Source organism: Panicum hallii, chromosome 3 (genome assembly GCF_002211085.1).
Source record: "Panicum hallii strain FIL2 chromosome 3, PHallii_v3.1, whole genome shotgun sequence".
Taxonomy (NCBI): Eukaryota; Viridiplantae; Streptophyta; class Magnoliopsida; order Poales; family Poaceae; genus Panicum; species Panicum hallii.
This window is the reverse complement of record NC_038044.1, coordinates 53414233-53427700: the sequence shown is the minus strand read 5'-3', so window position 1 is coordinate 53427700 and position 13468 is coordinate 53414233. Positions and strand designations below refer to the sequence as shown.

Below are 13468 nucleotides of genomic sequence, written 5' to 3'. Positions count from 1 at the left end.
ATTGTTGTAAGACGAACAGAACGCAAATGGATAGCACGACAGCTCGTTGGGATCGGTGCCTCATTCTCAGTAAAATTGAACTTCATCAGTCCACCCTATTGGTTCATTTCTTGAAACAAAGAAGAAAAAACACGAACCAATTGTTTCCATAGAATTTAAAATTTAAAATTTAGGACACATACATTGAGATGGCTCATTAGGCATGGCACGCCATTAGCAAAGTTGAACCTAAAAGAAGAAATTTAGCATGGAACGTAACCCATATTACTAATTACTGCAATTGCGCCAAAAAATTCATTTTATAACCCGATGGGTTATCGACCCATGATGGATTGACACCAAGGGCCCTTTGGTTTAAGCTTCTACTTTTCGAAAGCTTGTTTGTGTTGGTTGTTTGGAAAAACTGTTTTGATTTTGCTCACCAGGTGTTTGTCTCCACAGGATGTGGACCTGGTGCTTCTGTAAACCCATGACTCCATGAGGGTGCGTGAACATGTTCAACACTGTGGCCTCTTTTCTTATCCTCTCTTTTTGAATGAATGAAATGTTCAACACACATAATACCCCTTACAACTGCATTCCAAAGCCAGCAAAAGCCCTTCTAGATGCATAGTAAAATCTACGAATCTAGAAATACCAAAACTGAGTAATAATTTGGGACGGAGGGAGTACGCCATAGAGGCTATCACGTCATGGCATTGTATTTATCGGGTCACATAAGGCTAGTGAGGAAATGCTTGAATAGTTAGCTTTTTCATACCCCACCCGATCTGTTATTTGTCATCTCATTTAACTTCCTGGATGCAGGGTCAGAAAAAGGTTTGAGGCACTGAAGAACAGGAAGGACCCAAGCTTAATGAACAAGGTGAGAAAGAAATAGATAATGGTGTCATTACCCCCTTCTACCATTCAAATGAAATAATACAATGGAATAACTCTGCATGGAGAAGGGAGCATAAAAAATACAAGCAAGATCACCCCTTGCTTTTTTCAATGTTTTCAGATTTGGATGAGAGAATACTTAAAGCTAACAAAGAATTATTTTGGACTGCATCATGTATTCGTCCAAAGTTTGGCCTACCTGCGAACTGAAATCCAGATTTACTTTGGACTTAAGAGTCCAAGGAGTCCAAGGAGGAAAAAAGTACAACTGGACATTGGGCAATCCAAATCCATTCCCTCACTTCAGGTAAATACTTTAACGGAAGGCTACAGAGAGAAAAAACCATACATCTGCTACAATCAGAAATCTGGGCCGTTATGTCATTGGCGATGCCGGCTAGATGATTTATGGGACTCCTTACCTTGCCCAACGGTGGGGATAGTCCGCAAGTTTGCTCGCTCTTCTACCATTGCTGTGCATACGCGTGATTATATCAATAAATGGAACAGATGAGGTAAGATATGTATATGGTGTGTTCACGGGAAAAAAAATACATTTTGCCTGCTGTCGAGCTATGTTCTGCATCTGTCCAATGCCAGCCTCCACTGCTTGAGCAACCTTGGCAGACTTGTGGACACCATCTGCTATCTCATGACTGCAAATGGATGTTCCATGAACTAGTTACAGGATGGTATATGCCTTTAAACGAAAATGGCTAGCAGCATTGTCATTCACCAAATAAGAACATCAGTGCCCAACTCATCCTAGGACTACAACTGCGCGGATGAGGAAATTAAACAACATCTCACTATCAGGTTATTGCCCTGTTTCTCCATGCTGATCAGCAAACGTTCATGGTTGCCTTATTTATCATATCTGGCCATATTTTGTGACTTCACTTGTAAGACATCTAAAATCATTTCTGTAGTTACACTTGTGCTGAATAATTCTATGGACTAAAAGCACATCAATGTCATAAATAGTCTATGCAGACATCACTGACTGCTGTTCAAAGATATGAAGCGGAAATTCAAGTCCCTTTGCATTTTTCAAAGTCTGAAATATAAAACTGCAGCAATTTAGAATAACTGTGTTGCAGATTATGTTGGGTCGTTTGAGGAAAAAAAAAAGAGTATGTTAGCTCTTTTAACAGAATCCATTTCCAACAATAAAAATGGATGAACTGCTAAATAAAATGAAAGAATTTTCCCATGTTCACAAGGTATACTAACTGAACCCAAATATTCAGCTAATTTATGCAATAACTAATCCCCTTTTATGCTCTTACCTCAAGTCACTAAGTTCAAGGGTGAGATCACTGATTTCCATGCCAGAGAGCCTTACAGCGGCCATGGTACTTGGTAACTGCTCTAGAGCTGCGTCAGCCAGCATAGAAAATGAATTCGCAGCTCTCCTCATAGCCTGATGAATAAATTGAAGCTCAAAGTTCCATCGGATGAATTTGTACTATGGGACTGTGGGGGATCAGTTCGAAACTTTACAGCAACCAATTTAATATTACAGGCAAAACCAATGGCATGACTGTTGCACTTTCCCGCCTTTTCTCAACCTTTCATACCACCACCTCTTATTTCAAACTCCAGCAATGAGCTCCTCAACTTTCAGAATTTCAGAAAAAGAAAAATGAACTCCTCAACTTTCACAACATTTTTCCTTTTCTTTTTTATCTACTCATTATTTGTCATATTAACTACTGTATGGATAGGCAGCTAGCCATGATATCAAATAAAAGACAACTTTTGAATAACAACAGGCATCATGAGAAATGACCGTAATAATGACTACAAAAAGGTCACGAATTGTAACTGCTACTTTTACTGTTCCTTTTACCATCTCTGCTTTTTCCTTCTTTAAATTTCAATCAAGTTTGAATGCTTAATCATGAAAGGTAATATCCAGCCCCCAAGTGGTATTAAATCTGACAAGACTAACTCTTATATGAGGGGTTATCTTCAGGGTAATATACTGGCTGTGGTTGTGATCCTTGCTGCAAGGGAAAGAAATGCAGAGGAGTGTCAAGAGTAGTGGCGTGACAAAAGGGAGACAGATATCATGGAGATCGCAAACCATGAGATTTAGGGACAAGCTGTGCAATGTTTAGTTCTAACACTATGGGCTTGTTGAGTTTTTCATATTTGGGCATTTGGCTTGTTATTCAGCCTAGTGTTTGAGACATTGTTATACTGAGCTGATATGTCATATGTTTCCTTGAAAGCAGAGGATGGATGTTTCATTTCATCATCTAAAAAGATATCCTTGCCCCCCACCTCCCATATAAATTTGAGAATCCATGTCCACCTATAAGACTGACTGCATGAGTTTTTCACTGAGAAGTTATTTCTCAACGGATAAGCCCTCAGTTGGCACAATGTGTAGACATTTGTCTATAATAAAAGTGATCGAAGGCATGCAAACTATTAACATTGATCTTCATAACAAAAGAGAAGCCACATTATTAACAGTTCCAATGAAAGATGCAATTGTAGCATTGGCCATTTGACAAGCATTGTGAATAAATCAATCACTCCAATACCTACAGTGAGGATCATAGTAACACGTTAATTCAGCATAATGGACTACTACATTTTTACCATTACAGTTCATCATAATTTCACTGAACTGATAAGGTTAACAAGATCTTAAATTCCTGAGTACTTCATTTACTCATGGAATATTTGTAGGATTTAATTGGAGCGATCAGTTCCCAAAAAGTTTAGCTCAAATATTAAGCTATTTTATTTTTGTTATTCTCAAACATATGGCTCTATGCTAAATTGATACACCAATCTCAACAAATATTGCACCCAATGACTTAACAAAAATAACAAATGTCCAACATATGCACATGAACCCATTTCCCATGAATCCAAAGTGGTATAAAGAAAGATGGGGCCATGGTGGCAGAGCTATTCCCCCAATGAACATCGGTACAACAACAACAACAACAACTTAGCCTTTTATCCCAAGCAAGTTGGGGTAGGCTAGAGATGAAACCCACAGAAAACAAGAATAAGGAACATAAAAATGGCACAAACCAAAGGAAGAGTTAGGGGTTAAACAAAAAGTAACAAAGGTCACGGTTCAGGTACGTTAATTGCTAATCTCCAAGTACTCCTATCCATAGCTAATTCCTTAGCGATATTCCACTCCTTAAGGTCTCTCTTAACCGTCTCGTCCCAAGTTAGTCTAGGTCTACCTCTACCTCTCTTTACATTATCGCCCCGCTTTAAAACTCCACTACGCACCGGCGCCTCGGGAGGCCTCCGTTGTACATGTCCAAACCATCTCAACCGATGTTGAATCAACTTCTCCTCGATAGGTGCCACCCCAACCCTATCTCGAATCTCTTCGTTCCGGACTCTATCCCTTCTAGTATGCCCGCAGAACCAACGCAGCATACGCATCTCTGCTACACTCAGTTGCTGGACATGTCGCCTTTTTGTAGGCCAACATTCAGCACCGTATAACATCGCCGGGCGAATCGCCGTCCTATAGAACTTACCTTTTAGCCTCTGTGGCACCTTCTTGTCACAGAGGACGCCCGAAGCCTGCCGCCACTTCAACCAACCAGCTGAAATTCTATGTTTAACATCTTCATCAATGTCTCCATCTTTCTGAAGCATTGATCCTAGATACCGGAAAATATCCTTCTTAGCCACCACTTGACCTTCGAGGCTAACGTCCCCGTCCTAGGCTAAAGTCGCACATCATATACTCAGTTTTGGTCCTACTCAGTCTGAACCCTCTCGACTCTAACGTGTGTCTCCCTAGCTCTAACTTCATATTAACCCCTGCCCTACTCTCGTCAACTAGCACCACATCATCAGCAAAGAGCATGCACGGGCTCAATGCTGACCCCTGATGTAGTCTTATTTTAATTGGAAAATCACTGCTATACTTCACTCGCTTCCAGCACTTACCAGCATCGTCGGAATCGCCACGACCACCATCCCCGTGAACGCCACGCAGGTCTGCACCACACAAACCAACGCAGTCCATCAGCTCCAGAATGCTGGGCGAGAACCAGCCCCGAGAAGCACCACTTTATTCGGGAGATCGGCGAGGCGTCTCACCGTGACGGCGGCAGTGGCCAGGAGGAAGAACACCGGGTCACCGCCCGGCGCCGCGCGGGCCGCGCGGAGCCGTGCTGGAAGGCTGAAGCTGGTGCCCACGCTCGATACGTACTCCCCATCCCCGAACTCCAGCTGCTCCTCCGCCTCGGCGTCTTCATCCACCACCAGTCCGTCCTCCTCCGCGGCCTCGTGGCTGGTGCCGGAGACGCCTTTCTTGGGGAGAGGAGGGGGAGATGGCGGCGGCAGTGGTGGCGGGCGCCATGAGGCAAAGGGAGCGCGCGCGCGACGGAGGTGGCGGGAAGCAGGTGCCGCGACGAGGGAGAGGGAGACGGGAAGGGGAGGAGTGGGAGACTGCAGAGGGCGGAGACAGTGGTTGGCGGCTTCCATGGGGTAGGGGAACGGCGGCGCGCCGGCCGCGAGCCCCTGCGAGCCAGTGAAAACTGTTCAAGTCTGGAACTGCAGTACACTCTTTCTCAGCGACCGTGCCTGACCAAGTTTTTCATTACAAGAGACACGGAACAGTAATATTACAACACCTTATCTCGATAGAGATCACCAGAAAGTAGTAGCGATTACATATTAACCAATTCCTGACCTAAAATGACTACCCTTGCTGGGTCAGTGGTGTCATACGCTAACCAAGGAAACAGTCGAAGAAGATTGTGGGCTGGGACATGAGATTGTTTGCTAAAAAATTGGCAGTTCTGGCATCTTCGCACCAGATCCTCAGCATCTGACACTGCAGTGGGCCACCAGAAACCAGCTCTATATGCTTTCCCAACTAGGGTTGTTGAAGCTGCATGGTTGCCGTATACACCCTCATGTATCTCCCGTAGTATGTCGTAGCCGTCTTCGCCCGTGACGCATTTCATGAGTACGCCTGATCATGCGCCACGCCGGTAGAGTTTAGTGTCGACTAGGACAAAACCTTTGCTTCTGCGCATGACATGAGCTGCCGCTGCGCTTCTTGCATCCATCCCCACTGGTAGTTTTTGGTCCTGGATGAAGTCGATATAAACTTCTCTCCAGTCCTCTCTAAGCATCATAACCTTCCGATCAGGCTTTTGAAGGCCAGAGTCAGTGGTTAACTGAGGTGAAGAGTTGATGGATGGCTGCTTCAGCTCCTAGATGAAAATTTCCACTGGAACTTGTGCACGGGTGGATCCTAGCTTGGATAGTATGTCTGCGCCAACATTGTGTTCCCGTATCACATGATGAACCTCCAGGCCGGAAAACTTATTTTCCAGCTTGCGCACTTGTTGTACATAGGCGTCCATTGTCTCCTTGTTGCAGTCCCACTCTTTGTTAACTTGCTGAACGACCAGAAGTGAATCGCCGTATACAAGTAGTCGCTTGATGCCTAGTGATATCACCAAACGTAGCCCGTGAAGTAAGGCTTCATACTCGGCTTCATTATTGGATACCTCCCAAAAGATCTGGAGGACATATTTCAGTTGTTCGCCTCTTGGAGAGATAAATAGGACTCCAGCACCTCCGCCATCGAGCTTAAGAGACCCATCGAAATACATAGTCCAGTGCTCTGGCTTGTCGACTGGAGTTGTAATTTGGTTCTCTCTCCACTTGGCCATAAAATCGACTAGAGTTTGAGACTTAATTGCAGTGCGTGGCTTGAAGTAGATTGACAGAGCCCCCAGTTCCACTGCCAACTTTGATATATGTCCCGTGGCGTTCTGATTGTTTAGAATATCCGCCAATGGAAAATCCGTAATCATAGTGATCCTGTAATCGTCGAAGTAATGGCGCAGCTTTCTTGATGTGATCAATATTGCATATAAAAGTTTCTGAACTGCTGGGTATCGTACCTTAGATTTGGAGAGTACCTCGCTGACGAAGTACACGGGCCTCTGCACTCCAAATGCATGGCCCTCCTCACTACGCTCGACTACAATGGCGCTGCTGACGACATGAGTTGTCGCCGCAATATAGAGTAGTAGATCTTCTCCCGGCAGTGGTGCTGTAAGGACTGGAGGTGACTGTAGGTGTTGTTTCAGATCCCGCAGGGCCCGCTCGGCCTCCTCCGTCCACTGGAACTTGTCTTGGCATTTCAGGAGTTTGAAGAAAGGTAGTCCTCTCTCCCCGAGTCGGGAGATGAACCTGTTCAGGGCTACCATACATCCTGTTAGCTTCTGGACATCCTTAATTGCGGCCGGAGCCTCCATGTCAGTAATGGCCATGATCTTCACAGGATTGGCTTCAATTCCCCAGTTGCTGATGATGAACCCGAGCAGTTTCCCTGATGGTACTCCGAAAACGCATTTTGTTGGGTTGAGCTTCCACCAAAACTTGCGTAAGCTGCTGAACGTCTCTTCCAAGTCTGCAATCAAGTCGTCAGGATTCCTGATCTTGATGACCACGTCATCCACGTAGGCCTCAACATTCCGATGCAACTGATCAGCGAAGCACATCTGAATGGCGCGTTGATAGTTTGCTCCTACGTTTTTCAACCCGAAAGACATAGTTTTGTAGGCATATGTCCCGAACGGGGTGATAAACGCGGTTTTTATTTGATCTTCCTCCTTGAGCGCGATCTGGTGGTACCCCGAATAGCAGTCAAGGAAGCAGAGGAGTACACAACCTGCCGTCGAGTCGACAACTTGATCAATGCACGGTAACCCGAAGTGATCCTTTGGGCAATGCTTATTCAGATCGGTGTAGTCAACGCACATTCTCCATTCATTGTTCTTTTTCTTTACAAGGACGGGATTAGCTCCACTCTTGATGGATTACTTCTTTAATGAAGCCAGCCGCGAGGAGTTTAGCTATTTTTCGTTTGATTGCCTCACATTTGTCTTGAGCAAACCTTCAAAGGCGTTGCTTTTTGGGCACAGCCTGTGCGTGTACATTTAGACTATGCTTGATCAATTCCCTGAGCACCCCTGGCATATCCGCTGGTTTCCATGCGAATATGTCTCGGTTGGCTCGAAGGAAACTGACGAGCGCGAGTTCCTATTTCTCATCTAAGCCTGCACCAATGACAGCGGCCTTAGATGAGTCGACCTCTTGGAGCTGGATCTCTTGAGGGCCACGTCACCGGTCGACTGGATGCTCGACTTACTGGCCTTCCGTGTAGGGATTTCCAGCCCAGCTTGTGAGAGTTGTTGCGCGACCGCGAGTACTTCTCCTGAAGCATCTGGCACACGCGTAGTCGAAGCGTATTGGATGGCCTCCTGGTTGCAGTCATACAACTTCTTCAAGTCACCTCGAAGAGTGAGTACCCCACTTTGTCCTGGCATATTAAGAAGTAAATAAACATAATGCGGCACTGCCATGAATTTGGCTAGTGCCGGTCTGTCCAGTATGGCATGATATGAGGATTCGAAATTGGCAACTTCGAATTTGATGAACTCAGTGCGGTAGTTCTCCCTCATGCCAAAGGTGACTGGAAGAACCACCGTGCCAAGTGGATGAGCTGCATTGCCTGGGATAATGCCGTAGAAGGGAGACTTGCTTGGGACGAGCATGTACGTTAAGTCCAAGCCCATTTTTCTCAAAGTGCTGGCGAAGATGAGGTTAAGGCCACTTCCGCCGTCAATGAGTACTCTGGTGAGCTTAACTTCTGCTACCACCGGGTCCAGGACCAGGGGGAATTTGCCAGGTTCCGAGAAGCTTGTCCACTGATCATCACGTGAGAAAGAGATGGGGACCTCCAACCACCGGAGTGGTCGTGGTATCGCCGGCTCGACGGACATGATTTCTCGAAGGAGCAGTTTCTGTTCCCTCCTGGAATTGAACTCTTCATCACTTCCGAAGATGACGTTGATGGTTTTCAAAGCATCTTGGAACTTCGCATTGTGCGATTTTGTCCCCTTGGTCGTCCTCTTCGGGTTCTTTGTCCACCGACTTGTTCTTCTTGTTGTTGCTAGGATTGCTGAATGTTCTCCGGAGGTGGTAGCAATCAATCGCCGCATGATTGGCACCTGGATGCCATGGGCATTTCTTCTGCAGGAGCTTTTCAAACTCCTCCTGCGCCGTTGTCTTCCTGCCTCACGAAGGACGATCCACAGCCGTGACGAGGTCATCTGGCTTGCGCTTTCGGGATGGACCCGAGTAGTCTTGCTGGCTCTTGTTGGTATGATTGTTATTAGTGCGCCTCATGTTAATGTCATTGCGCCTCGGGAACCGCTCCCGCATTTTTTCCTGTTGTTGGACCAGTCGTTCATCATGTCACGAAGTCCTGCAATGGTTTTTGGTCTGTTCCGCCCAAAGTCTCTTTAAATGCCTGGGTCGGTGATGCCATTGTAGAAGCAGTCGATAATGTCCTCCTCCAAGATATTCGCAATGGTGGCTCGCACGTTGAAGAAACGGCGTGTATAGGATCGTAGGAGCTTGTTACATTCCAGTTTACATTGAGCAAGGTCGTGACGAGTACCTGCACGGGTGATCGCCCCCTGGAAGTTGTCGATGAAGACTTTCTTGAGCTGCTCCCAGGAGTCGATCGAGTTGTTGTTGAGGCTCTCCAGCCATGTGAGCGGCGCAGGGTCCAAAGCTATCGGGAAGTAGATGACCTTGGTGATGATGGAGCCACCTGCGACTTCTGTGGCGGTGGAGTAGCATCGTAGCCATTGCTGAGGAGCTTGTTTGCCATCGTACTTGGTGATCCCGATCGGCTTGAGGCCCTCAGGGTACTTGTAACTGCTGAACCGTGCTGTGAACGCAGGAAAGCGATCACTACAGTCGATACCTTCTGTATCGGCTACTTCACATTCTCTGCGTCTGGAATCAATTATGGATCGCGCATCGCGTCCTTCATTGATTCTCTAGCGCAGGTCTTGTGGCAGAACCGCCTGAATTATTCCGGCTCAAGTGCGCTAATGATCGCTATGCAGCTGTCAATAACTCAATGCACTTCAAACGGAACAATCCATAGGTCTGTCGGGTCTCCGCCCAATACAACCACGGTTCAACAGGATCGAAGCAGGCTTACCTCGCACGAAGACGAGTTTACAAACATGGAACAGCTCATCAACTTTTAATTTACAGACATTATTACAAAACAGGTTCAAACTCAAGTAAACTTATACAAGCCGAGTTTAAACTAACAAGCAGAACAGCTTGTCCAAACTCACAGCGGAAAGAAAAGCACACGCGACTACACACGTCGCGAAGGTGGACACCACACTCAGCCCAAAGCCTGGTGTCACTTAGGAGGGTCACTGCCAGCCGGGGACGGGTCCCACTCCACGGACCAGCCAAAAGGAACAGACGTTGGCCATGCAGGGTTGTCCATGGGATTCTCGAAAGTTAAGCCTGAAACAGATACTACCAAGGCTGAGCATTCTAATACTCAGCAAGGCTTATCCAGATTTGGGTATACTTTAGCCCGTAACTAGACTCATGAAGGCGTTGTAAAGGTTCTGGGTTTATTTTCAGCTGAAAAGCAACAAAGAGTATGAACTACTTTCAAGTTTTAGCTTTCAGATTTTAGTCTCATTAACCATTCTAGGTAAGCACCTAATCTAGACAAGCAAGGTAGAAATTATCATCCATCAAGATTATTCCATCAATAGTTACACTTCTTACTCTATGTGGTAAAAGGGATAAGCAGTCTCAATCCTCGTGAGAGGCGGACGATTTTGAATCGAATTCAACCTTGCAAGGTAAACCTAACACACACGCTTGGAAGATCCAAAGATCGTTCCGAAGCAACCGTTTCCCTCATATTCCGGGTTATGGATCAGGGCCACCACAAGCGACTGCAGGACCGTACGCACACCAATTGTGCAGGACATACGTCTGTAGCGCGACTACAAAACCCGTATTCCTGTCTGCCATGCAGAACGTACTCCCACACGTCGGTGTGTGTAAACATAAAATAAAAGTCGAGTGGTGGAAACATGTCCATTTGCCGGGCCATTCGGGTACTAGGCTTGCCGCTTACCATATTTCGCGGCATGTGGCTAGTACTTTCAAACGCTTAGCCACCACTACCACATGCTGCGACCTTAACCACTTTTAAGAAAACAGACAGGGTGAACCTTCAGGTCATGATACAGCACATGACCCTGTCCATTATCCTTATAGTGGTTGCAGAATTGTAAACAAGCAACTCCTATATCGCGCGAGTGACAGGAAATCACCCGGCTTTTACCGGTCCTATTTAGCAAAGCATCTAAGCGATAAGGACTCGGGTACAATACATTGGATTCCTAAGATCTTATGCAACTACGGTTTCATTGCAACTCCTAGACGTAATGCAAGATATATATCATATAATAATGAAATTGAATAACTTGAAATACTGGGATGTGCATCGGGGCTTGCCTTCTTGAGTGGGGTTAGGGGCAGGAGTGTCAGAGGCTTCCGAACTTTGGTTCGGGGCTTCAGTTAGTTCCTCGACGGCTTGTGTTGGGTCTTCAGAAAACCCTTGGTCTTGTCCTAAGACCAACTCGTAATCTCCGTCGTCGAGCGCTGTGGATTCTATATGATATGCACAAATTAAGTAAATTGAGATTTGGATTTAAGATCTTACATCACATCAAAATTGCAATCCAACAGAGTCAACACACATGAGTTCATGAAATAAAAGGGGTTTAGGTTTGAATTACCATTTATAATGGAGTCATGATTATAGCACTGAATTTATTGGAAACACGAACTAGAACATTTGAATTTAAATTTAAGTTCCAAGTTTAAATTCAAAACTTAAGTAACTAAGATCATAAAGTCTTGGAAATTTAATTATATACTAATCATCAATACGTTAGATTATGACAAAAAGACCTTAACCAAATAGTTTCAAAGAACATGCTTAGTTAACTTTAAAATATTTCAAATTTGAATTGCCTAAATTCAAAAGAAGTTGAGCCACAACATAAAGTTAAGTTTGAAACTTTTACACAAGGTTGCACATAGCATATAGAAGTTACATACTAAAAATCATGAGAAGCAAAGTTAAAATGTAGAAGTTATGTACAAAACACCTTTTAACCTTAGATTTAAAATAGATGCAAAAGTATTTACTTTCACACTAAACTTCATTAATAAAAGTTGTAGGGTTTGAAATCTAGTTTCCAACAAAATTAGTTTTGCAATTTTTGGATTTCTCTGTGGTTTTCTACGAATTTTGCAAGGCAGCAACATAAACACATGAAATAACAGAACCACTAGAAGGGGGGGTCTCGGTCTTTTTGCGCTCGGGTCCCTGGAAAAGACTTTCTTCTCACAGATGTGCCCCTGCCCGGCCTCGACAACCACTGGCCGCTCGGCCCCGGCGTGCTCTCGCCGGCGGCGAGGTCGACGGCGGAGAGGAGCTGGTCGGGCAGGGCCTGCGGGATCTAGGGAATGCTGTGGAGGTGAACGTGCATGACGGGCAACAGTGGAACGGGGTTAACGACGGGGAGGTGCGGCGGCCGTGGCGGCGCGTCGCCGTTCCCGGCGAAGGGCCGGCGAACAGGAGAAGCTAACGTGCGCACGAGCACCAGGGGGCGATAGGGATACGGTTTCCATACTTGGATCGACCGAGGAGGTGGCGGAGGGTGCTATCAAGGGCGCGGTGAGGCTCGGGCAGCTCCTGTGAGGGGCGGCTCGGGGTGGAGGCAATTCCGGTGACGGGGTGGCCGGGGTTGGACCGAATCAGCTCGGGGGGTTAGGGAAAGAGGTGAGGAAGCGATAGGCCGAGAGAATTTGGGCGGGGTGGCGCGGTTGAGGAGGATCCTGGCGAGGAGGAGCGGCGGCGGCTCGGTGTCATGGGGAGAAGGAAAAAGGCAAAGCAGCCGAGGAGATGGGGCTCGGTCAAGTTTTGTAGCAATGCATGGTTTGTAGGAAAGAAGGAAAGGGACAGGAAGATCACACAGCCAGCGCAGAACGGCAGGCGGCGCCGGCATGCCTGATGGGGCAGCGTGGCGGCCGCTCGGGGCATCTGCCCGACGTGGAGGAATGAGGGCGGCCTGCGCGGGCAACGCGGGCGGTGAGAGGAGGAACAGAGCGACGCGTGGAGCAAGGTGCAGAGGGGCGCAAAGCTGCAGGGCGGCGCTCAGGGCCGGGCGGGGGCGGCGGCGTGCAGCAGAGGAGAAAACAGAGAGAGGAACGGGATTGGGGAAGACGAAGGGGACCTGGTTGTAAAAAAGCAGAAAACACAGGGGCCTCTCTGTAATGTATAGATAACTTTTCAACCAGTGCTCAAATGGAGATGGGCCCAAAAGCAAAAGTGTGTAGTTTTTCAAAATGCACAACTTTGCTTTAAGGCTCATCCACAGAAGAGCAACAGTTTTAAAAATTAAAGTAAAACTTAGCTAAACTTTCAAACTTTATGTAAATCCTATAGATAAAACTACACTACACATATATCCAAAAGGTTGCTTCACCTACTTTTGCGATTTAAACACAAGCTTTGAAATTTTGCAAAATAACCCTCATACTTTTGAAATCTACCCCCCATGCTCACTCATTTAGCACAAAAGGACCCTAATTTAAATGCAATTATATAAACAATCACTTTTCCTTATCATTAACATTTTTAAACACACTTTTG

At 46.1% G+C, this 13468-nt stretch overlaps 1 protein-coding gene across 2 annotated transcripts; it reads right to left on the bottom strand.

The window, feature by feature from the left end:
• Positions 1-1021: 1021 nt before the first annotated feature.
• Positions 1022-5450, bottom strand: LOC112884066. Of its 2 annotated transcripts, XM_025949381.1 has the most exons (6): positions 4978-5450; positions 4825-4875; positions 2172-2305; positions 1438-1538; positions 1305-1355; positions 1022-1209 (listed from the first exon to the last, which is right to left on the bottom strand). In XM_025949381.1, exons 1-6 carry the CDS (start codon positions 5362-5364, stop codon positions 1199-1201), a joined length of 735 nt encoding a protein of 244 aa, XP_025805166.1. In that variant the 5' UTR covers positions 5365-5450; the 3' UTR covers positions 1022-1198. The 2 variants fall into 2 exon arrangements, with proteins under 2 accessions (XP_025805166.1, XP_025805165.1); XM_025949380.1 differs by having other exon boundaries at positions 1022-1355.
• Positions 5451-13468: the final 8018 nt, after the last annotated feature.